The 26,452-nt window shown below is 38.3% G+C and overlaps 1 protein-coding gene across 4 annotated transcripts in view; it reads right to left on the bottom strand.

Moving 5' to 3' along the window:
• Nucleotides 1-26,452, bottom strand: part of LOC150103913 (homeobox protein extradenticle-like) — a 366,269-nt gene that overhangs the window by 21,541 nt on the left and 318,276 nt on the right. For 3 of the 4 annotated variants that reach the window (XM_090396591.1, XM_090396594.1, XM_090396595.1), the window contains 4 exons: nucleotides 12,661-12,851; nucleotides 8,700-8,835; nucleotides 8,329-8,422; nucleotides 7,347-7,391 (listed from right to left, as the gene is read on the bottom strand). In XM_090396591.1, the coding sequence (XP_090252717.1) occupies nucleotides 7,347-7,391; nucleotides 8,329-8,422; nucleotides 8,700-8,835; nucleotides 12,661-12,851 (466 nt within the window). The remainder of the gene's footprint in view (nucleotides 1-7,346; nucleotides 7,392-8,328; nucleotides 8,423-8,699; nucleotides 8,836-12,660; nucleotides 12,852-26,452) is intronic. The other variant, XM_090396592.1, reaches the window with a different exon arrangement.

The raw sequence follows: 26,452 nt of genomic DNA on the forward strand, positions 1-26,452 counted from the left end.
AAGTGTAATGGTTTAGAGCAGGGGTCTTCAACCTTTCAGACAGCGCGGGCCGCATTAAAAATTTCAATGAAGCCAGCGGGTCACTAAGCTATACTGCGGTATTTAGAATTGTAAGATGCTTTCCAGATTCACAAGGAATGCTGTGCATTTGATACTTTACATAAAATCCTATAAAAATAAACAAACCTAGCTTTAAGAGCGTAGGTAGGAGTCCGGTTCATGATAAGAAAATACAATAAATACTTGAAAAAAGATAATTTAATGAAGAAAACATTCATTTTTTACAATGTTAATGGGAAACTTGGCAATGCTTTTCCTTGACTCTGCGCATAGCGGCAGAGTCAAGATGTTGGTCCGTAATCTGAGTTCTATGTCTTGGACTTCACATGCTTCATTCTGGAGAAGAAATGCTCACATAAGTATGTGCTTCCTAACAAACAGCACATCTTCAAAGCATGCCGGCGAAGATTAGGGAATGCGTCGAAATGTAGTCTTGGTAAAATGTAAGCAAGGACACATTGAATAATTTTTGTTAATTAATATCTCAAAGAAGAGTTGTTTTGGAGTTCAAGCAGCTCCATTTGTACTGAGCCTGGCATTTCGGCAGCACTGACACTGAATGCATTGAAAATAAATCTAAAGAAGACTGTTGGTTACGAAAATCACTAAATCTCTCTTCGAACTCACTTCGCAACATAGCTAATTTTGTAGCGTATTCATCAAGAGACGAACAGTTGAACTCACCGAGAAGCTGAAAATGAGTTGTCTTTTTTTGCGAGTTGTGCTTCCCAAAGTTTGAGCTTGGCCACAAAAGCTTTAATGTCATCAAACAGAGTGTGTAACAGTTGATCTTTGGATTGTAGCGGCGTATTTAGGTCATTCATATACAACGAGATTCGGTCACAAAAGACAACGTCTGTCATCCAGTTCGGATCGTTGAATTCAGCAATCGGTTTCACCTTGGGTTTGCATGAACTACTGTATTTCGCTCCTTAAGTCAAAGACTCTTTTAAGCACCTTCCCTCTGCTCAACCAACACACATCACTATAATAAACCACATCGCCGTGATCCGCTTCGCACTATTGGGTCAAAAACTCTCGGAATTGACGATGATTCGATCCTCTTGTCCTAATAATGTTGACGACAGTCGCAATAACTTTCATGACATTCTAAAATCCAATAGTTTTCGCGGACGAAATCTTTTCCTTCTAGTTCCGGTTCTTTCCGTAGCAGCGCAACAAACCCTTCGTTCTTTCCCATCATAGCAGGGGCACCATCATTTACCACACCCTCAAGGTTGGTTAAGCTGAGGTCGAAACGCTGGAGCGTTTTCTTGGCGGCTTCAAGAATATCAGTGCCTTTCGTCGTTCCCTTCATAGCTACGAGCGCTAGCAGTTCTTCTGTCACACTGAATTGTTGATCAATGCCACGGACAAAGATAGCCAGTTGTACTGTATCCTTCACATCTGTGCTCTCATCTAAAGCAAGTGAATATGACGTAAATTCGGACGACCGTTTTTTTTTAAAGTTCCTTCAATGTCATTGGCAAGTTCTTCGACACGTCGTGCTACAGTTACCCCAGACAAACTCGGTTTTTTAAACACTTCCTTATTATTTGGGCACAGAATATCCCCAGCAGCGATGAGACACTCTTTCACAAACTCCCCGTCCAAGAAGGCTTATTTAGTGATTTTTTAGCAATTTTTTTCAATAACTTACTTTGATTCTCTTCCTTCTACCTTTTAAACGTACCCTTCTGGCATTTTAAATCATTTTGGAGACGGTTCACTTTGTCCACACAAAGCCGCCCTTGAAGGTGATCGAAATTGGACGCATGCTTTGTCTCATAGTGTCGTTTTATATTGTATTCTTTTGATACTGACATTGACTCACGACAAATTAAACACACTGGCTTATCATCGATCGGCACAAAAAAGTACAAATTGGTCCACTTTTCATTAAAAACCGGACAAGAATCACTTGCTTTACGCCTTTTACTCGTAGATGCCATAGTGATGGAAAGTGAACCCAAAACATTATCAAAAATGTCCGTGTAACGGTTATTATCCACTGAATATGTCTCACACACTAATGAAAAAAGTCTGACAATATAAAACACAATAGGCTATGACTGACGCGATGAACCTGCGTGCGCTTAAACACGAATATCACATTGTTCACGACTGACTGACTGTGGATGAGATTCCTCTTGTATTTATATGAAAATAACGAAGTATTGAGAACCTTCGAGATGTATCTGGAAGGCACAAGACAGCGCACTCGAACGAAATACTGCTTCAGCCATCTACCTGCGACGTTAGTACCGCTTTGCGCTGGTAGATGGCTGAAGAAGCATGTCTATTTAATATTTATTTTTATAGGATTTTATGTAAAGTATCAAATGCACAGCGTTCCTTGTGAATGTGGGAAGCATCTACAATTCTAAGTACCGCAGCATAGCTTAGTGGCCCGCGGGCTTAATTGAAATTATTTTTTATTTAATCGTGTTTTAATGTTAAGTAGTTATTTTTTCAAAATGGCCGGCAGGCCATGCGTTGAAGACCCCTGGTCTAGAGTTATTTCTCCTGGTATAGAGTCGAAACCTTTGGTTGTAGCGCCTGGAAAAATGAATATCGACATAAATTCAACACTTCTTGTATGTAATGCTACACGAAGTTTAACAAAACAGAATGTTTTTTTTTTTAAACACGACATACTGAAAGTGCTACTGTAGCATAAATTGAGGAAAATGACGATGCAAAATTGACTGGCCAGCACAAAGTTGCGATCTCAATCCAATAAAAACCTTAGGAATGAGCCCAGTACTTCCAATAACGGCAAAATAGCAGTATGTCCAACAACTGTCCACAGACTATTAGTGGTCATGCTGAAGGAAAAATTGATGGCATGAGTAAGGTATTTTGCACCAAAATGGATGGAAAAAGTGCATAAAGAGCAAAGGAGGTCCCGTGCTGGTAGTGTTATGCAATTTAAGTTTCTCAAACCGTAGATGACTTTTACAGAGAAATTTACTGACGACAACTACTTAGCTTAACTTCTAATAGTGAGGTAAGTAGAACTTTCTTATAAATGCATCGATTAAAAACATAACTATCACACATTTACTTCACATCTTCAATCTCGTTTATAAGAGTTGTTGGTTCAATCCACAATATACGTCAGTTCTGTTTTGGAGCTAATTTCCTTCATTTCTTAGATAAATTGAAAATTCGCCACGCGTGTGTAGAGAATTAAAAAAACTGAGTCCTCATTGTAGTGAGCTATGGATGAAGTTTTCCTTTTGGGGAGTTAATTGCTCTTTTTTTTTTTTTTAAAGCAGAATATACTCTTCAGTGTTCCATGACAACACGCTTTTTATTTACATAAAAAGGTTCCGTGTTATTCGTCTAGTAAATTGGAATCGAGTACATAACAAACTTGGAAAAATTAAAATCAGAGTACGATGTGCGAGTTAAGTCCTTGACCAAACACAGTCTTCAGCGAATTAAAATCCAACTATTAAGAATATTGTGGCATGGAAGCCATCATCACCACTCAGTTAAAAAGAGTGCATCATTTTTGGATTGTGTGTAATTATGGAAAGACACACGATTGAATACAAATGCCTATAAAATACACAGAACGTGTGTAACTGTCATTAAGAATGGGGCGAAGATAATTCACGCTATTATGAATTATGAGTTAATGGTGTGTGTATGTGATAAGGTTGGTTAGTCTGTTTAATGAAGGTCGAACAACGATTACATTCGTGTGTCGCTGCAGATTTCTTCGGATAGCCTCAAAACACTTAAGAACACATTACTAGAATCGAATAAAAACATGACATCCCAAATAAAAGAATGCATAGTGATTAAAAGTACTCGAGTAGAACCAATAATAGGATTGACAACAGTACAGAACTTCTGAATGAAGAAGTACTTCGAAGGCTTCTAATCAACTGTACGAAACAGGTAACGGAACCAAACCGGAAAATGCAGTAGACAATAAGTGAAGAAACGTCAAAAATGAACCGTCTAATTGAAACAAAAAAGTTTCATAAGATCCATTTAAATGCCCAAGCACATGTTTGCGCCAAGAAACTTGGATTTCTAATAAGAGATCTGGAAGCATTATGCGCTTATTCGAACTCTTAAATAGCAAATTATTTCTATAAGAGTCATGATATCTGAAAGAAAAACAATACTGTCGAGGAATGGATTTCGTTTCCTTAAGGCGTGATTTAAACTTTCGCTAACCTGATGCGCCATTTCGAATCTTACTGGACCATTACAGCACGCACATGGAAACAATAGCACAGCTAAAGTAAATTTTGAATGCTACAGAAATAAACTATAAAAAAACTTTTATTGTAAACATTTCTTTGCCTTTGAGTCATTGCAGATTCGGAAAGTGTATCCTATTTGACTAAAGTTATAGCAGCCTTTACCACGAGATCTACCAGTTCTATATATTTCAACAATAATTTAAAACAATTTATAATATGCATATCGGTCGTAATTCACACGTTTCCTTGTGCGCTTATAATACATTTTAACGCTCAAACGAATTTTTGAAGTTGAAATACAAGTTATAGGTTAGAAGTCTTTGTTGTTGTTTATTGGTAATTCACAAAGAACAACAACTGATCCCGGTTCTTAGAAATCTCGCTCACTGTGAGCACGTACATTAAGATCTGTAAATAAATATACATATAAACGCTACTGGAGACCACTGATTTGAGTAGCATTTATATGTACATTTATTTATATATTTTTATGATCCGATTTAAGTTTCTAACGAGGGTGTAAACTTCTTCGCTTTCTACACAGAAGAAAGCTCTTACTATTCACAATGAAATTCAACTTAAACGAGGCCTTCTCGTTTCCATTCGGAAAGCGAACAATAAAATCACTAACTCTTGAAACTCCTATGCTAGTGATGCTGCAAATTTGTCATATTTTGATACAGCAAACCAGAGCATAAAGACTTATGAACTGCTACAATTAACAGCGATTTGATATGTTGAGATATCTCTCGCTGAAACCTCTTTTTGCAAATGTCGAACAAAATGGTAGCAAATGGAAATAACTCAAAAGCGAACAAACAGTTGTGGATACAAAAAATAAAACGAATAATTACTAAGTGTTGTGGTTAGAGGATTTCAAGGCAATTTCATGCAATGTTTACAAGACATTGCATAAAAATAGCAGGACAAATAGCAGATCTTTAACATGGTGAACAGCAATTCTTTTTCTATCGTAATTCCTAGTTTTGCCAATTTCAACACTTCTTCAGAAAAGATCCATTATCTTTTTCCGAGGTTAGTCCTTCCTCCTCTACCCTGGAATTTTGGTGAAAAGAAAGAAGCTATGTAATGAAAACACCAACTTCTTCCATTACAGAGAGTATTGAGTTATACGCTGCTCATATGATGGAATTAAATCTTCAGGCTCATTCAGCTTCAAGTATCGCCATTTTATGTTATACAAAGACGAAATCTTCTCTTTAAAGAGAGTCGTGCAGAGTTAGAGGATTCAATACTCTCCAATTAAGCAATCATAACATTTCTGCTTTGACTGATGATAGAATACTGTTAGGGAGTAGGTGCTGGGCAGAGATTCGCAAAGTTAAAATGCAACAAACATACTGCGGATTCGACCTGAAATTTCGATTGTCTCCTAAACATGATCCACCATAGTTTGTAGCGTGGCAACCAAAATACACTTTGTGCGTCTGTCCATAAAAATGTTCCATCGTGTACCTCTACGTAGCGTGGTGCTATAAGCCTGCGACTTGCATTCCTAACAAGGTCCGTACAGAAATAAACCAACTATTGATGTCACCTGTTATGGGCAAAGTCACGCACTGACTTGGATCGCAGTGATATCGCTGAGAAGACCATTTCCAAAGTATTATTCAGAGAAGAATCGATAGATCAACGCTGCAGGGAGTGCCAGACAAGTGCCTATGTCTGAATTGCTGTTCAGGAGATGGAAAATACGAAGAAATTTTTTCCCTCTTTCTGACAAACATACTTACGCTAAAGCAAACTGTTAGAAAATGACTGAAAAAAATTCTAATAATGTTTCCCACTGCAAATATTCAACACTGTAGGAAAAAAAAAAAAAAAAAAAAAAAACTGCTATCGTGTTCAGCTGTAGTGTTATAGTCTTTCTGAGTTGCTTCAAGTGTGACGTTGTCTTTCCCTCCCACCCAGCCCTCCTTTCGTTGTTGTGAAGCCATTACTCCCGAGAATCAACAGTAGCCCAGCAGCCATCAGATATTGTGCTTTAATCAATTGCCGGAGTAGAAGGCCCGGTCACCGCGCGCCAGCGACGACCGTGATTCAGGTGCCACCTTCCTCCGGGCTCGTGCCTCTGGTCCGGCGTGATAAAGGGATCCTTTTCAGCGCGCACATCGGCCACGAGATTAGAGTAGAATGTAGCCTCGTTATCTTCACCGCCCGTCTGCTGGTAGGGCAAACAATAGCCCGTCCCCCGACACCAATAGCGGCCTGAGGCGACGGCCAAATATTGCATATTTTACCGGAGCAAATTTCCTAATGGCCGTGGCAGCGAGTGATAAGGGAAAGGATGGCAGGAATAACGGCGGCGGGACCCGGCTTCTTGCATGGTAAATGTCGGCAGGAACGTCGTCGATGAAAGAGGAGTCATCACTGCGTTGTTTGGAATACTGGAAACAGTGACAGCAGCCGTAAAGTTGGGCAGCTGCGGCGGCGACAGGAAGGGTAAAAAAAAAAAAAAATAATAAATAAGTGTGCCGAAAGAGAATCACAAAAACATCTGCTGCATTATTAGGTGCGGAACCTACTGGAGCAGGTGACGGAAGAAAAAAAACGAGGGGGGGGAAGGGAGTGTCGCTGTTTGGAGAAGAGAACCCACAAGATTTTTACTCCCACACCATGATAAATGCAAGCATCTAGGTAATGTGTGGATAGCATGAACACTACCACCTGCTCAGGCATTAACAGTACGTTAAAACATGTGTGGCTGACTTGGCAGTGCAGTAAAACTTTTGGTGCGTGGTTACCAGATGTGATCAACACTAAATTAGAAATAAGCCACTCGTATTATCGACTATTCATGGCCGAAATGAATTTCGATGTGTAAAATCCTTCCTTTTGCTGGAAGAATTTATTTATTTATTTATTTTTTCCCGAGTGCGTTATTTCTGATTTAATGCATAAGTGTTATTTGTATCCATTCAAACATTCGCATCACATTTATTTTATGCATCGAAAACATACACAAGAAAGCTTTGCACAAAGTAGTCCACGTAAATAGAACAAACAAACAAACAAACAAAAAAAATAGACATATCATACCGTCCGCATTTCCGGCTTTGAAAACCCAAGAGTAATGGCCTTGATCTGGGGGAAAACGGAAAAAAAGGGAGAGACAGTCGGATTATAATGATAGTGGAAAAAAAAATAAAAGTTTCCGATATGTGTGTATTGAAATGGGTTATTTTAAACTAAGCAACCACTACTAAGGAAGCTTCCAATATTTACAATTTTTTTAAAGAGCAAAATATCACTTTTTAAATGTAAAAACAAATCAATAAACGAACATAAATGTGGTAGTAACTTCTATTATACACTACTACATATTACACATCTTTGCCCTGAATTCGGCCGAGCGCGCTTCTATTGGCAGTATGATGGATATTAAATCCGTCAGTAGAAAGACGTGTGCAGCCTGTCACACACACTGAGAAGTAGCTATTTTACAAATACCATTTACATACAGGGGTCAAAATGTGGAAGAGAAAAAAAAAAAGTCTGATACTATTCACGGCGGCCCTGACTCGTGCTTGGGGGATGCCCTGACAGAGATTATCATCCCGATTTGTCAATCGAGGCATAGGGACGAAGAGTGAGAATACTGACATCAGAATGCTATGGGGAAAAGGATGGGGGGGGGGAGAGAAATATTACAATCGATGTTAAGGGGATGAAGACGCAAAGATTGGAAATCGATGAGAGTGTATAGCATTAGAGGTGGAATAATGGGCCTAAGACAATGCAACTATTTCATAACCGGCTGCAAGTGCCATCTACAGAGAGAGAGAGAGAGAGAGAGAGAGAGAGAGAGAGGGTTAGCAATACAGATTACTGTTAAAGCGCTTGTACATAGGTTATTAGTGAAAGCGCGCAATACACTGCTGTCATGCAGAGAAGACAGATTCCAAGCGGTTATGGCACATGCTTAGTACATTACGCGTCGTGCAATATATTCGCCCTTACTACTATTATTTTGCTCTACGTAAAACCCTCATACAAAATAAATAAAAAAATATATATCTACCTGCTTTTTTGGCAGCGTAAAGATTGGCTTCTTCCTGAGCTTTGCCAATATTCTTTTTGTACCTTATCCTTTTGTTACCGAACCAATTTGATACCTAAAAAACGAAATTGACAATTTATTTGATAAAGATACAAACCCAAACAATTTAAAGCTAAATCATGTACTGCATACTTAGGATAATAAATAAAAGTGGATCTCACCAATACATTATAAGATTAATAATATTTATCGATGTAAAAACATGGGTACACATAATACATTTTCTTCTGATTTCACTGAATACAGCAAGATTTACCAAACAATAAGCCTTCAGGACTTCATAATCTTATAAATATATAAGTAATTTTATTTTACTATTTGTCATATCTTACCTGAGACACCGTTATGCCACATTTCCTTGCTAATTCTTCCTTTGCTTCTTCGCTGGGATAAGGATTGGAAAGATGGGAATAAAAGTATTCATTGAGAATCTCTGTGGCTTGTTTACTGAAGTTTCGCCTTTTCCGCCTACGATATAAATAAATAAAAAAATATATATATTCGTTTACACATGACAGAACGTATCTCTAACATAAACATAGAAAAGCGTTTTCTTCCTTTTAAAAGTGTTGAAATTATCACTCATATCGGTACAAAAAAAAACCAAGAATTTTTATTTGCCCATTGGACCGAGTCTAGTAAATGTAGTCAATTGTTATCAGGTAAGTAGGGCCACCATATACTTAGTGGATAAACGGAAAAATCTACGGCGGTAAAGGAATAACGATTCATTCTTTTTTGGGGGTGTTTTCACTTAAGAAAGAAATGCACCCATTATACCGAGCGAATAAACGCAGAAAGAAAGCCTAAACTGTCCAAGTCGGTTGTGGATGGAGGCCCGACAGTTAGACGCTATAGCACACTATTATTCGCATTTAGCTTTACTTGAAAGTAAAACTTCTGGATGCAGCTGTTGCTAACTTACCTCTCTCTCTCTACCATAAGGGGAAAGCTGCGGAAGGTAGAGAGGGGTCTCAAAGATGGAGATCCTGCAAGTATGCCTCCGTAACGAATTCCAGCAGCAATTTCTCTTTAGTGCAGTAATTGAGTGAATCCGGTGGCGTGGAGGAAGCGCCATTTAATGCAGCAAGGGCCATTTAATCCTCGTAGTTCGCTGCCAACCCTTCCATAGTGCACTTTTTTCTCGTTTCCTCGCTTGCCAGTGTTATGCACGGTGCTCCGAATCACGGTGTGCCGAACCATTACTGCGGGAGCTTGGGGAGAAAGGCTTAATTCACTATACTAGGCCGTACATCAATTAGACTTTCGGTCTTTCATATTTTCATTTTAATCCTCTCGGGCGCAGAAAGAACTAACAGGAAAATGCTCTCTCCATCCGCGTGCATCATATCTAGCACTGAACACCACTAATAACTTATGTCTTTCTTTAACACGTGGGGGTGACCTCGAAAATTCTAAAGAATTGATATATTGATATATGTTTCTTATTGCTGCTAATTAGGAAGAGACAAAATCATTTTGACAAACTCATCAGGTTCAAATACAGTCTACTTGAATTTTGTGATTTAGGTCCGAATTGTGCTTATCTACGAAGCGTTTGTGAGAATTCATCTGGCGATATATCCTCCAATCATTTAGGAAAAGTGATATAAATTGCACAAAAGGTACAATACCATACTGCCTAATAAAATTTATTTGTTTACATGCGTACAGTTCCTGCATCCAGAAATTGAATTACCTTTAGCGTAATAATAATAAAATCCATTATATCTCCAGAAAGGATGATGCTGACATGTATTCGAAAGACGTGCATACTTCAAGGTCTTCATTTAGCAATTACTGAAAAATTATATATCAGATGGAGTATTTCTTTATATATATTTCCTGCTGAATAACTTCGACGCTCAGTAGGATAAAAAAAAAAGGAATTAATTTCTATGAATAATTTATATATTATTGTAAGAATAATACACACGCACTTACATATATAAATGGAAGCAGCCATTGAGTACAACAAGCAACGTCTATGGTGTTATTAGGGGTCGATCGATTACATTAATTAGTGCTCAGAAGAAACTTATATGGCCAAATGACAATAAGGACTGACTAAGTTACTGATCAACTGTCATAAGCAGATGTTTTGTAGGTAGGTAAAGAGATTGTAAGCAGGCGTATGTTTGGACAATAGGATTGCTTCTTTAATTTTAATTAAAGGTAAAATTCTGGACAGTAAAAATTTCCACGTAATCAGAACTAAGTCAGAATTTTCTACAAATAAAAAAGGCATACACGGACAGGATGCGAAACGGAACAAAATAACTTAAATATGTCATATTTAGTTTTACTAATTTTGCAGGCCCGCCGATACAAGAGATTTTTTTTTTTTTTTTTTTTTTTTTTTGCCGATTTTCATATCTCGCGCACCTTTTGACCAAATAAATATGATATGTATTCCAATCGATTCCTATGCAGTTATTCTCCAAGAGAGAGAATTATGTAATTCATGGACTAGCCCTTACAGATGCATTAGGGACAAAAAATATAAATAAAAACAGCATTTTAACATTTTATCGAACTCGATTCAATTAATTAAGTACTTTTAACGGGCTGCCTTGTTCGCAAGTAAAGGCAGCCTGAGCTCTTGTGAGTTTGATGCAGGGTGGAGTGAGGGGAAGTGGGTGGGATCATTGTAAACTTGGAACATTTCTCAAATCTCCATCTCTGAGCAGCTTTTCATTCCGACGAGCGCTAGTGACTCGTCACATCAAGGGGGTGCAGTTATGATGCGCCACGTGCTGATTTCAGCGTTTGCTCTCCTGGCACGTTCATAGTTGATGGCATTCAAGAAAACAGAAATTCACGTGGAATGTTCGGAGTTGACGACAACCCTATTAAAAGAATGGTTCACGTTCATGTAGCATCGTACTGACACGTTGTGGCACTGTGATAGCGATGATGCCGCTTGTACTCTAAGAAGCTACTGGCACGGCAGATTAACAGACAGTTCCTTCGCTGACACACACCTTGTACGAATGGAATACAAGTGACGAGTGGGATATGGTGTGTATGAAGATGATACTGACAGATCAGTACGTTCGTTCAAATACTTAGCATCGCATTAAGAACGAATGGAGGGTGAAAGAAGGCAGTTTCGGCAAGCCATTGGAGGATAGGAGTTCAAACTAGAAGCGATTCAAAGTTTTGAAACAATTAAAATAGACAAATCATCAAAATATAGAACACAGACATATAAGAAATCTAGAATAAAACTAATAACGTCTTAGGACCAATTAATAATCCTCGTCCCAATTCCCAAGTAGCACGAAAAAGAAAAGATGTAGATGTCCATCTTTCACGTTGGTAGAGACAAAAGCATTTGAAGAACAGGATGATCTTTTTTTTGTCCTCTCCAAATAATTACAGCAAAGTAATCCAAACCACTTTTTTATGATTGAAATAACACTACAGAATGAGAAAAAAAGATTTCGCAGGTCGTGTATCTATTTGCAATTTCTATGGCCCAGGTATTGCATAATTTGAAATTCCTAAACACGCACGAATTAAAATTATATGTTCCATAACACGGAACACAGGTTCCAAAAGTGTTATTCTTTTAGTATATTATATAGAAACGTAGGAAGTCCTTAACTTAAATAGGAAATGCTAAATCTTTATCAATATACTGCTCAATACAAATACTTAAATAAAAAAAAAAAAAAATACTGAGAGTAGATTTAAACTATCACCGAACAGCTGTTGTTAATTAAAACTTATAATACGAATCCGGTCATAACTAATCGATCCCCCAAGAGTTGAGGCAAGGAGGTGAGTGTATTATACCTATTATTTGCATCTGTTCACCAACCAGTTTGTTTTTGCAATAAGAAAAATTCTTGTAAGGTTCGTACGAGACCGGTTAATTCAGCTTCCGTTAAAATAAAGGCTGTTTTTCCAGCCTTTATTTTAATGTTTATGTTGCTAATGGGATTTTAAAGCAGTTCCCCCCCAGAATTCATGTTCTAGGCGTGGATTATTTTATATTGACACTTCATTATTTTATTTCCTTCTTCTCTCAAGTCTTTTAGTCTATATTAATAAATTATTCTTATGATCGTTATAATCCAGTCCTAAAATTCACATGATTTAAGGGCGACACATGTCAAAGCTTTATCATATAAATTTATAACTTTATGTTGATTTTGAAACACTCTTAAATTACGTTATTAATAGAAATAAGTGAAGACTGAAAGAAAAAGCAGTTCGTATAATTTTCTAGCAAATTTCTATTAAAAATAATTAATTTAATATCAGTCCACAAAGCTTTGAACTCACCTGGCGTCAAGAAACCTGGACCGCAGTATCATGACGGCCTCACACGTACTCTGTTTCAACTGAACTTGGATGGAGTTAAATTTCTTGTGGATGATTTGGACCATCCTTTCAATCTCCTTTGGCGTGATCGGTCTCGTCCTACTCTGTTCCCGTAATAAGTTCATCACGTGCGTTGTGAACTCGTTGCAGGCCTGCAGACAAAGGGAAACATGTAAATTATATAATTTAAACTATTTAAAATTATAATGGAAATGGGTTTATTGAAACTCAACTGCTTTAGTGTAAAATCAATAATTTCACGACACATATTCATTTCTTAATTTTAGTATTTTATTGCGTGTCCAGTTTATTAGGTATTATGTACTTCTCTCCTCATGCAGGGATGCAACCACTCCATCAGAAACAGCGTAATATATCTGTTCCAGCATATAGAAAACAAGTAAGTTGAACAGAGAAGTATGCACGAGCATAATTCGAAGCAATGATGGATCAATTTGCGATTTACGCGTATTTGGGTGTGCAGTATTCACGCACAATAGCTGTTACTGTGTTAGCACTGTGGCCTGCAAAGAAACATATTGGAACACGAAGAGTTGGATCCTATCATGGATGGGGTGTAGTATAACAGTGCAGAACACCGATATTGGACCCCTTGGAACCAGACTGATTGATCTCACAAAATTAGGTTTCAGTTATCTCACACTAACGACAAAACCGGGATACGGCGAAGCTGCCCGGTAGTGTCGAAGGTTTTTTTTTTTTTTTTGGCACGGATTAGATTCTCTGACAAGTAGAATGTCTAAATGCCATAGCTTCTGACACATCGTTGTAGACCAGGTGTCTCTCTTCATAGTTACAATTTATACAAGAAGAGATGTAATCAACTATTTGCAAAGGGATTCTTTGTAGTGCAATCCGAGGATACGTTTGAGTCTACATGGGTCAGCATATCCGTTAAGTGCTTTAGGCTCCTCGTCAGTTCCAATTGCTTCTAGATTATCTAACCAAGTGTGACTCAATGCACGATTTCACTTGATGAAATTAATCTAAATTAAGGATATTCTTACATGAAGTCACTTTTTTTTTTTTTCTTTCTGGAACTTGAAAAATCTAGAAGTGAAAACCGCTAACGTCATGTATCATGAACAAATGTAATCACCACCAATGTTACTTTTATTTTTAGAATATAATCAAACTCAATAATGTAATCAAACTGCCCTATTTTCTAATACAAATATTACACTTTTAACCAGCTCTGCACAGTGATACAACCAAATACGAAGTCACATACAAAAGTTTTTCATATATGTGGATTACTAATTTCGGTTTTGTTCAGGAGTGAAATTAATGGTTGCTATGAGTTGCAGTATATAATTGTGCATTTTATTGCAATAAACTAGAAAACAACGAAGAGACAAATGAAACACACTTTGCTCCTGCTATAGAGATATGGCACAAACAAGTGGTGCATCTACTTTATTTTAAGGCAGACAATTTTAACTGAACATTTAAGTTTGTATATATAAGACCACAACGTGCACTTCTAGCATCCCTGGAGCAGAATGAATAATATATGGTACAAAAACAAAGATAGGAATCGATGATAAAAAAAAAATTTAAAAAGGAAGTAAAAGTTTAACCAATAGGCCACGCAACTAAAACAAAAACAGACTTTTCCCCAGTCCAACAACGATAACCAAGTAGCTCCTTCGTGGGATGCAGAAGAGTGGAGTGATAAATGGAAGCAGGCCAGAGTGTGTGTCTGCAGGTGCTGGGGCAGCAGCAGTTCCGGACCGGTTGGGTTTATGACAGCTTCCCCGATGATGAGAACAGCAATAACTGGTGAAGCCCAGGAGGAGCTGTCAAGGCAGATAGAAAACACAGCCCTGCAATGTGATTAGTGCTTCATCAGGCTTATGGAGGATCCCTGCTTAGACCTGCCGAGAGCTGCACACCGCTGAACAGATGATCTTTTTGTGAGCCAGCATCATGAGCGGGGGGTCTTCAACTGGCTCCGTATAGTGTGGAACGCCGAAGCCCACTCTGGCGGAAAGCATGAGGAATGTTCTCTGTAATTGGAGCAGACGGCATCACACCGGGAAACACGTCTCGCATGCGTTTTAGTGTGGAAAAGGGACACCTGACGCTAGTAAAGAGAAGAGGTCCCAAGAGAACCCGAGAGAGGGGGTGCTTTGCTAAATATTACTGCACGAAACTGTACTTGCACTATATCTTATTTTATAGCCGAAACACAAGCACATGTGCTGTGCTAGCGCAGTTCGCTCATTAACTGCCCAGGTCGTGCAACAGAATCACCGTCATCGTATACATTACTAACGAAAAGGCAATACAAACACTTAATTACTTATTTAATCCCACTTAGCCCAGCTACACCAACTCTAGCTGGCACACAGGTGTAGTTATTAAACCCAAAATTGCCACACATATGGCAGCGTGATGTCATATCGGCGCATATTGAAGAGAACATCGCCATCAGTAGATCAGAACCATTAAGGTTTCTCATTCTAATAATGTAGCTCTTAAATGACTGAAGCAGCTCTTCAAAACGGATAAAATGCAGACACCTATGGGGAAAAAATAATAGTTATGGTGATAGTACTTGTTAAGAATTAAAATGGGTACACTGGAATGGTATTGCCAATGTAGGTTTGCTCAAATCGCTAAGCTACATCAATATGTGTATTTAAAGATCATATAACTCTACAACGTAATAACTGAACGTGATAATTGAGGAATTAAACTTATGTGTGATCATGTAAAGACAATGTAGGAATGCAGCCATTTTGGGAGGAGGAAAAAAACAAGTCACCTTGTCCACGTGCAAAATAACAGCCGTTGTAGATGGGAAGATTAATGAAATTTCTTACACATATGAATTTTGTTTTTTAAATTTCATAATTTGAAGTCTCTAAATGTATTTTATTAAAATTGCTCTGACTGGTCATATTTTAATGAAATTTTGTACTCGGGATCATTTACAATTTGCACAGGCTTCAAGTGTGATTCTTTAATCGTTCGAATACTTATTTACAGTACAGTTGAATGAGCAAGTTAAGGTCAATCTATTGTCCATCAGAATCGAACTTGTAAATCAGTGCACGGTAATTCATTCTTTGTTCGGAAGATGTTAGGTACAGTGGGGGGGGGAGCAACGCAACCTCAGTTTCACATATGAAATCATATCTAAGATCAGTCAGTGAAAACTTCGGACCACAGACTTAGGAATAATTTTAATCTAAGAATGTTCAAATGATTACCTTGATAATTTAAGGACTTTTGAATTTCTATTGAAATTATATTATTTGCGAGGTTAAAAGGGGTGATTTTTATGAAACTGGATGTAGATACATTGATGGCGACATCTAAGGTTTGCGTATCCTGTGCTAATTTCCATGATGACAGACCGACAGGAGGGAGGGAGGGAGGGGGAGAGAGAGAGAGAGAGAGTTCAATTTTAGTCACTGACTAGAGGAACGTTTTTCTACCTTTATTCCCAGCCAGTTCTCGAGACAAACGACTTTTGGTGCCAATACGTTGGTTTTTAATACGGGAAGAAACTTGGATTTTTAATTCCACAATTCCTCCTAAAAAAATTTCCCACAGGACTTAAAAGACATGCATACTGTGTCAGTAAATTGTTCATATTTCCTGATTGGTTTGTTGCCATTCTGGAATGAAAACTCAACGTGTCACAAACGAAAACGGCTTCCACGTTCCATATGAGATCAGTTAATTTACTTTCAGGTGAATGGCATCAGATGTTTGCAGTAATTTCGTCTAGCACGCTGCAGAAATAAAATCAACTTCAGGCTATAGTGAAGGTTACAAAGCAACTGACTGCTAAAAGATTTTCAAAAAGATGTCTGTCTATTCCCTTTCGGAAGTGCAAAGACGTCAGTTTTTATTCATCCTCAGACATAGATGGGCACATTTTAAAAACAGCTCAGAGAAACGGATTTGGTACTAAAAGTAAACAATCTGGGGAGAAGATCCATCACAATGCATTTAAAACAAAATGACTCTTAAGAACATTTCCAGCAATAGCTATGAGTGACCCGATAAGTCGAAACAGACTTCCAGTGGCGTAATGAGGAGAGTGAATTCACTTCGGTGTACGCAAGACATACTCAAAAGAATGTTCGAGACCGATGACATGGACACAACTTCGGAATCTATCTACAGAGAAGAGTACGATCGTCTAAATGCAGCACATTGTAAGGTTATGAAGTGGACGGTCACTACAGACAGCACTTCGAAGGCTATGAAGAAACTGCAACAACCAATTCTGGTCCAGTTCTGTCGGATGCCATCAGGGCCGTAACGATTCTACGGGAGAATACAAATTTTAACGGGGTTAGCGGGGCGGCGCACTGTTTCGAGTGTCGGATTCTCGGCAGGTGGGGAAGTCCGGAGTTTGGAGAACTCCGGAGTGCCATAAAAGCTCCATAAAGCACGTTTCAGATCCGTTTTATGTGTTTACGAGCGGCGTGAGAGACGTTCGCCTACAGGAGGCCGCCTCCCAGCAGTCTCCGCAACAACGGCCGACATGACAGATTTAAGGCGTTGTCGTTACGACTCGCGGAGTCCGTCGTGTCTCCATTGTTTGCTAATTATTGAACGCCTTCGATAACGGGCTAAAGGCCGGCGACAGGTGTTGAAAAGTATCCTTTTAATGACACGTCCCTACACTCGGTGCTCCATTCCATTCTTCTGAAGAAATGTATAAGGATTTTTATGTGAGTCCTGAGCTAACGATGCACTGACGTCTATGCATACGCGAGCTAATGCAAACTCCGTTACTAAACATCCCTTAGCAGGCCAGTGAGAGAAGTAACTCACAATTTAAAAACGAGGCTACAGGCGAAGGTAGTGCGCGTATGCATATTATTACTAGTTCGGATTTCAACCTTCGTGCTAAGTTTCAAAGGCTGTGCCACCGACTAATGGTGTGTTAATGGGGTGACAGATTCCCGGCGCTAATTAGAATCGGATGCAAAGGGGTGCAACACAACCAGACAGTGCCACACTGACGCATTGCAGGAGGATCTTTCAACTTGTGAAGCCGTTTCACCATGGACATAGCGTTTTCTCTTCCCACTGACGCATCTCCATGCACTGTCTCTCTCTCTCTCGGTGTGGGCACAGATCAATACAATGCTGTAGGCAATAAGGTTCGGTTGTCAAGCATTATGTTATTGGATCACACACACTTAACTTTTATGTGTTCTATAGTCACTTAATGTACAGACGTTTGCAGTCCTTGTAAAGTTAGGCATCTAAATTACGGCCACTGGAGCACAGATATAAGTACTTTCTTTAACAAGAAAACCGCACCATTTAGATATCGAGGGGTAAACCAAACGGCTACGGATGACGAATAGGGGTGAAAATGACCTTTGCAGGAAAGAGCATCCTGACTGATGTCCAAACATAAATAAGCAGTGTAAGAAGGAACGAAAAATATATTTCGGAAAGGGTCTTAATTTTGATGACCGATTTTTAACCTCGGCATCCAGTGAAATTTTAGGGCAAATTTATTCGGTTAAAAATGTTCTCACGATATCTTTGAATGAACTCAATTATTATCTTTTCGCCTTCTACGAAGTTATTAATATCGAATTTTCTCCTCAGACCTTCTTCTAACATTCAGGAAATAGCAGTTCTCTCCCCCCCCCAAGAGATTAGGCCAGTGCCAAGAAAATATCTGATTAATTAGAATCGCTACATTGTAAACATGAAGTATACAACTTATGATTTTGATTTGACATTAGTTTTTCTCCAATTAACAGAATCCAAAAGTAACTAAAATAAAAATGTATTTTCCTACATGTTCATAAAAACTCAGACTTTCGTCTAAATGTTATAACATGAATGCAATTGGAATTTTCATCTCAGGAAAAGAAGTCATTATACACGGTCTGTTTTCTAATTTGAAAGAATATTATGCTTGGCAAACAATGTGAACCGTAATATATTCAGAAGGATTACGTAACGTACTGTTGGGCTGGAAAAATCAAACGGCTTATTACGACGTTTTATAAAAACTTCGACTGGCAATGAGAGATAGCCAATCTCATACGGCGATAATATTTATCTCCTTCAAAAACAATCAGCCAGAGAATACACGCAGTCACAGACAGACCATGATCTGTTATGTCTGAGGCAATTAATCTTTATGGGACATGTTATATCACCAATTAGGTTTATGAACGCCTTTTGAGAATGCCTTAGATTAGTACATAAACCTTAGCACACTCCCACTTGTCTTCACAAAATGCCACAATGAGACATGGTTTTTGTTCTCATCACGAGCTTGCACACTCTAATTTTTGGTATACTACAGTAACTGAAAATCTTTCAACTTCCTTTAATGCATTACAAAAGATAGTCCAAAACCTAAACAAGTCAGTGCATCAGAAAGTAGAGATACTCATTTGATTTCTCCACTAAACCACACTGTACGATTGGGCGATTTGTACTTGCATAAACAAACCATATCTCATTGTGGCATTTTGTGAAGACAAGTGGGAGTGTGCTAAGGTTTATGTAAGAATCTAAGACATTCTTAAAAGGCGTTCATAAACCTAATTGAGGATATAACAAGTCCCATAAAGATTAATTGCCTCAGACATAACAATCAGCCAGAGAATACACGCAGTGTATTCTCTGGCTGATTGTTTTTGAAGGAGATAAATATTATCGCCGTATGAGATTGGCTACCTCTCATTGCCAGTCGAAGTTTTTATAAAACGTCGTAATAAGCCGTTTGATTTTTCTAGCCGAACGGTACGTTACGCAATCTTTCTGAATATATTACGGAAGTGCCTCAGAAAACGTTGGAAACGTGTATATATAGAAAGAACAAATCTTGAAGAGTTTAATCTCAGAAGTTCTTAGTATAACATCTGATTATCTCAATTTCGCTATAATAATAATAATAACAACAAGAGAAACCGCACGGTTTAGTTTGACTAAAATTACGATGTAAGCAATTAAGGCTATGAGGTTAGCACATTGTTTGTTAACTGAGTACAACCCGTCTGATTTGCTTAATTTGTGGATGTAAAACTCTGCCGTTTTCATATGAGAACCGGTTACCCAATCTTCAATTGAAAAGTCCATATGAAGGGTACCCGTGTCTCAGACGGGACTTGAACTCAGATCTATCCAACCAAAGGAGGAATACTGGTGGAGATCGAGGATGTGCTGCAGAGACACAAGAAACGAGGAATTACTATCCCACTCAGATGATATTTTTTCTTTCAGAAATGTCGGTCGAGTTGTGCGTGTGTGTGTGTGTGTGGCGGGGGTATTTCCCCCTCTGGGTATACCAGAGCAATTTAGTATTCGTATAGGCATTGCAAAAAAAAAAAGTTACCAGTTAAAAGTTAAATTAACAAAATCAGCATGAAATAGTCAGTAAATTCTCAAGTTTAAGAATTTTTTTTTTAAAAAAACACAATGGATTTTAAATAATTAATTACAATTTATAGAATACATTAATTGCATTTTTCTATTCTCTGGTTTATGTTGCATAACGTCTCGAATGGAAATTAATTGCCAAAATGAGATTCTTTTATTTGGAATCCTAAAAGGTGAGATCTCAGGTGTGCTTCGCACATAGAGTTCTCTTCGAGACAAAAAAAAAATAGCATCTTGAAGGTTTACAACATAAACGATAAAATAAATTTGACTAATGCGAGCATGGAAATATAACAACGTAAGGGGGTAATCTGATTTGACTGTTAGTTCTTAAAATTTATACCAGAAACTGAGGCATTTTCACCTTGGTGAGACGTCAAGAAGACTGCGTGTTGGTTGTGTGTGTGTGACGAACATGTGCGTACCGTGGTTCCATGATGGAAGATCCATCTTCTCCGATGACAGCAGCTGGATATTCACCTCAAATAATCAGCTCCCGAGGGCATTTTTCTGACCTGCATCACGTATCCGACCGTGCAGCCGGAGGAGAAGGTTCATTTCGTTATTATTTTTCTCCTCCGATTTAATTCTGAACTAGAGAGTAATGCTCTGTCGTTTCTAAACCGACCTGAAATTTATGTTTTACGTGAAGGTCAATCCGACGAGTAATTAACCGAAATTTTTCCTCTTTCTTCTTACGAACACAGCTAGATGCAAAGTCTTTGCGTGAACTCTAAAAGCTGGATTGTACAGGTGGTTTAATAAAAAGTGGAAAAGAATTATTAAAATACAGATGAAAATCAAGTGTGCAATCCGATTATAAATATTTAACTTACAGCCTAAATGTGCGCACATTTTTATTACACTTTGGCATTTTAATTGAAGGGATAAAAAGAGTTAGGAATGACTTAAATGATATTTTTTCCTATTACGTAACATCATATAAGAATACGATACAGATTACTGATGCCTTTTAACATATAAATCTATGATTTCAATTTCGGTCCAGATTGAATAGCGAGACGTACTATTTTTCACATGTCTACCGCATCTATCTTTAAATTTCTGTTCATGAAGTCCGAATATTAATGGTAACATGCACCTTGCTCTGTTCTAGTAGCCATTTCCATTAAGTTTCTAACTCTGCTTTAATGGGTATTGGCTTAGGAAATTTATATATTTATATCTGAACGTTGCGAAAGTTTCTTGTTATTTGTAAGGAACACAGTTCTTTATTAACAGGTAGTGACTTTTTTGAACATTGTGCTTAAATAAGTTAATAAAATATTAAATGTAATCTTTGTGTATTTTATTTTTTCATCGTTTCCAGCCAGCATCTGGTTGGAAACGATGAATAACGAGTCCCACAGGGAGGAAGGAAAATGCTTTCGAAATGCAATAAATCGTATATTATCATATCATGGGAGCGTTTTTCTAAAAACAACTAACTGAGAGAAAAGGACGTTCCAGAATGAAACCGCTAGTGACAATTGATGAGGCATAGACCGTTGCAAGCGACAATCGAACCTTCAGAGAACAAAGAAGACAGGTCGGCACATGAGACAAGTACTCTAACTAGCGTTGAAGGTTGATTTATTTCAAGGATTAGGGTTAGTGATAAGGCGAGCAGGGCTGTCGACAGTGGACATGCAGAAGGTCCTGGATGACGTATGGCATTTCCTAGACCTAGTAACAAGCACTCTTCTGTCGTATGATGGTCGAACGGCTGTACACAGTAGCCCCAACTTAACTCCGATCTTAACTCCCTCCCCTTCTTTTTTTTTCTTCTTTCCGCCTTCGCCACGTAATCACTGGTCGCGATATCGCAACAATTTGTCCACTCTGTCCATCCGCACGGATCTTGGTCCTCTTGCCATAGGATGCCAACGGGGATGACCTGATTGGCGCAGCCGCCCTGTCAACTACTCTCTGCACTACAACCATTCATCAGGTTAGAGCGAGGCCAGTCTATAAAGACGCTATCAGTGGACTAATTGCTGCCCATCAATCACTAGATCCTCTTCGAGTAATGGAGCGCAGGTGGTCATAGCAACAAAGTTTTTTTTTTTTTTTTTTAAACTTATGAATCCAAATAAAACAAAATACTTAAGTTGAACAAACACATTACTTTTTTTTCCCTTTTCCCCCTCATACTTCGCAAACATTGTATAAACGATATGTTACAGCGTAATCTAAATCTCGGTGATGTGTGAGCTTTGAGAAAATAAAATACAATTTAAGTGCCTGAAAGAAAATTATTATTATTTTTTTTTTAAAATAAGAAGCTCCAGGATGCCACGTAGTATCGACTAGATGATGAAACTCGTTAAGAGATTTTTATTACATACGACTCCTTTCTTTTTGCCTACTGGATTAGGTTAAGATGCAGAAAGGTATCAGTAATTGGCGAGTAGTATAGGAATTTTTACAGGAAAAAAAAAGCGCATTTAGATTGTTTTTCAGGAGCATGTACATGAAGTGTTTGTTACCAGTCGTTTCCCAGATTTAACAGACATAATAAACATTTTTACTTCCTTTTATTAAACCATCATAATATCGCTAAACTGTGTGGTGTCAAGGAGAGTTAAAATGTCTTCATTAGGGACTGAAGTTAAACTACAAGATAATGTCTAATGGACACTTAAGCTTTGACTCACTAGACAAGAGTCCGCTGCACAAGGAGTCCAAACATGAGAAAGTTGATGCCAAACCCGTGGTTTGGGTGATTGAGTTGATAAGGTGCCAAATTTGCCACCAGCAAAATATAGGTTATGAGATTGAATACCACTGTGTCACCGATGTTTGTTGAAGCTTTTTGGTGATATATTTTCATGGCAAGGTGCGAGACCACCACGTTGCTTATTGGAGAGTGGTTAAGCCAAAGTAACTAAGGTTGCGGAGACGAGTGTATTATGTTTAACTAGAAACCTGGTGGAAATTAAAAATGTTTGTTTGGAATATAGTATAGGAAGCAGCTAAGGATAGGATGATTGTGTATTATGTCTATTAATTACGTGTATTCTCCAGTGATTTGCCTGTCTGGGGGGGGGGGGGGGATGAAAAATCATACCTCCTGGATTCGAACCCGTCCTGCAGTCATTGTGACTGCACACTGCTGATGAAAAGGAAAATGTTTGGTCTCTTAGTCCACTCACAGTAATAAGGTTTGTAGAGTTCCAAACCTTTCGTGGTGGCCATGTCATATCTTCACGTTTTAATCAGCTCTTAATTATAAATGGCAATTAACTTCAAAAATGTCACAGTAATAAGAAGGCGAATAATTTTGATGAAATATCTTCCCAGGGCTTCAAAACCTTAATGATAACTGCTACTTATTTAATAACAAGAACTATAGGCCATTAAAAATTTAGCTGTGCTTCGCTCCATGGTTTACAGTTCACAAATGGATTAAAAGCATAGAATAGCAGCTTGCTTATTACTAATGTCAATACCGTAGCGTCTTTAAAATTTGAAGCTCGGGTCTGTTTGTTAAAACAGGTGCAACCCCCCCCCCCCACCCAACCTTGCTGCACTTCCCTCCAAATAATGCTACTAGTTTTTCTATAACCGAAATAATATACGTAGTATATTATTTCGGTTATAGAAGTTATAGTTCTAGAAGAATCGGTTATAGTTATGGACGTAGTATAGATTCATGTCTATACTACGTCCAGAACCACAAAATAACCACTTTGTCTTATGCCAGCTCATAATTTTATAGCGGCTGACATCATTGATTTTAATAAACATAGAATGAATGGGTCCTAATTTGAAGATGTTGTCATTTGGGTAAAGACAGAAGAAATTAAAGCTATGAGGCAACTTCGCGTGTTCTTCTGGCCAGTTTTTCAGTTGTTTGCCACCTCAGAAAAAGACTAACTCATTATCAATTGAAGGTGACCTTCATTCAATAAATACTCTATTATATTCCACTGAGAGACCAAAATCTAATCTCAGAAAGACTGAAAAACTAAGAATCAATATCTCGATAATTCTTACTTCGATGCTCCCCGAAAAAAAGTTGGATTGCACTGTCTGTTAGCTCACCGTCAAAGAACCGCGAAGGTACCTTTGGCACACTAAGAGCTTTAAAATAAATTTTTTCATTCCCACTGGAATGGCTAAAAAACTGAAAAGCTTACTAACAGTCCATTTTTGTGAAAGTCATACACGTTGCGAAATCGAGTGCCATACATTTTGCGTTAATTTTAAATGTAAGGAAAGCTCCGTTAATATATTTTGAAATCCATAATGGTACTAGGAGTCAGAAATCAAGTTCTGTGGTGAAAAGCATGCACGTTACACGACATAAGACCGATTTTTCTGTAAAAAGAGAAGTAAAATTGTCGTGCTGTGTGTGCAGTCAAAATGAGTATTTAAAGAGGGAAATTTACTTGAGAGATCAACACCCAAAGGCTTAATTATAGAGCTAAAGAAACAACCAACAATGTATTTGGCATAATTTATTAGCGCGAGGAAAAGCGATCGGTACAACCATGTGCTTTCACTGCTTCAAAGAATAAGTGCCGTTCTTTAGTTCAATATCCTGAAGCTTGATCTACGGGCAGGAAAAAAAAATCTCCCCATTCATCACACAGGGGGCACAGCAATGACACATCATTACTGGCCATCCCCATTCCAATGACATACACTTTCAACAGACAGTGGTTAACCTTCGACCTCCAGCTCTGTCATTAATACACCAAGCAGATAGTGATTAATGATATTTCATCTACTGAGAGGGGGAATAACAGAATCCAGCTATCCGGCCTTCGCACTTCACTCAGATGACCTCTGACCGTCGCCTCTCTGTACACGGTTCTCCAACGTCCCGAAGTTGCTTTAATCTAAACACACCCGCAATGTAATACCGAAGTAATGCAGCGAGAACGCTATTTCCATCCTTTGTTTTCGTGCTGACAACCATGTAACGTCCGGGGTACAGAGACGAACTGTACAAAGGAGCACGTACAGCGGCCACTGAATCAAGTTCTTGAAAGAAGCACGAGCTGAAAGTGACGTAAATGACTACACTTCTCCCAGGAGTAATTAATGAATAGTTTCTTGGAACATTAAAAACAATGTTAAAATAACTGTGTCAAATAACAATGGGAAGGGTGGCTTTTTACTGTGGTGTGCGCTAGCCGCTCGATTACCTAGTGTTATCTTTTCGGATGTGGCAGCAAGGCATGAACTGACCTTATTAAATCAGGGATCCGAAACGTCTTGCACATGTTTTATGAGATTGCCAGAGAGGACCTTGTATAAAAGGAAATACAAAGAAGTCTGTTGGAAGCGTAACCAACTCCATTAAATCACCAACTGGTGAGCAAAAAAACTCGAGTTCCTGCTTAAGGTACGCAATCTCACCAATCCCGAGTTACCATCGGAAGTTTGGTTTTTTTAATGCTTCTTTCTTTTTGTTGTTCTCCCAGACGGTTGTTGTGGTGTTAGTAAGTTCGCAGGTGCCGCAGAAATGTGTTATATGCATGTAGAAGGATGCAAAATACTGAGAAAACGTGAAGTAATCTACTCATGTCTAATTACGGAGTTTCCTAATACAGGCTTACATCTGTGGTCTGTCAGTCCGGTATCGTCTTCGTGTCCCAACTCTTTAATTAAGGTTCCAACGCAGATTAACGCGAGCCATCTGCATACACTAGATTAATTAAACAAGTATTTCAGTACAGCAGATTTCACACACTCGGAGAAGAAGGAACAGTATCAGTTGTTTGTAATACCTAATTGTGTGGTTTAACATCTTTGTTTCTAATTGAAGTTACGGGAAATGTCCTGAACTTTGACAGTTCCGCTCCCCTAACACTCCAATTACTTTGGAGCCCTCTTTCCTTCTGGCGCTGATTTTCCACCGAGTGACGAGAGTGTCATTATTCACTCCCAACGAAATGAATTACAAGGGATAATACTAACACACCATAGGCAGTTATTAAAATATCGTAACGGACGTCTCGAATGTGCCGCCGACGTAACTAACGAACATTGCAAAACTATTAGCAAACTAGTAATGATTACGTATTCTTCCGAGGTACCAAAAATTTCAAAACAATCGTCAATTACATTTAAAGACGAATTTCTAATTTTAGAAAGAGCAATCAAAACGAAACAAAGCGTCATCGCAATCTCTAATTAGCAAGTGCTGCTTCAAATCGCATGCACTGGTTCGAAATGTCTGATACTACACGTTGGTTTATTAGGCGAACCTTGTCATTTGCTAGTGAATATCATAAAGTGGTTTGTTATATTTTAAAATTCTCACTGTGTGGCGCTTTAAAAATACATTCTTCTTCTTCATGTAGTTTACTCAGAGAGAGGGTGCAGCACCATTTCC

Source organism: Typopeltis vanoorti, chromosome 8 (assembly GCF_054136105.1).
Source record: "Typopeltis vanoorti isolate ZY-2024b chromosome 8, IOZ_Tvanoo_1.0, whole genome shotgun sequence".
Lineage (NCBI taxonomy): Eukaryota > Metazoa > Arthropoda > Arachnida > Uropygi > Thelyphonidae > Typopeltis > Typopeltis vanoorti.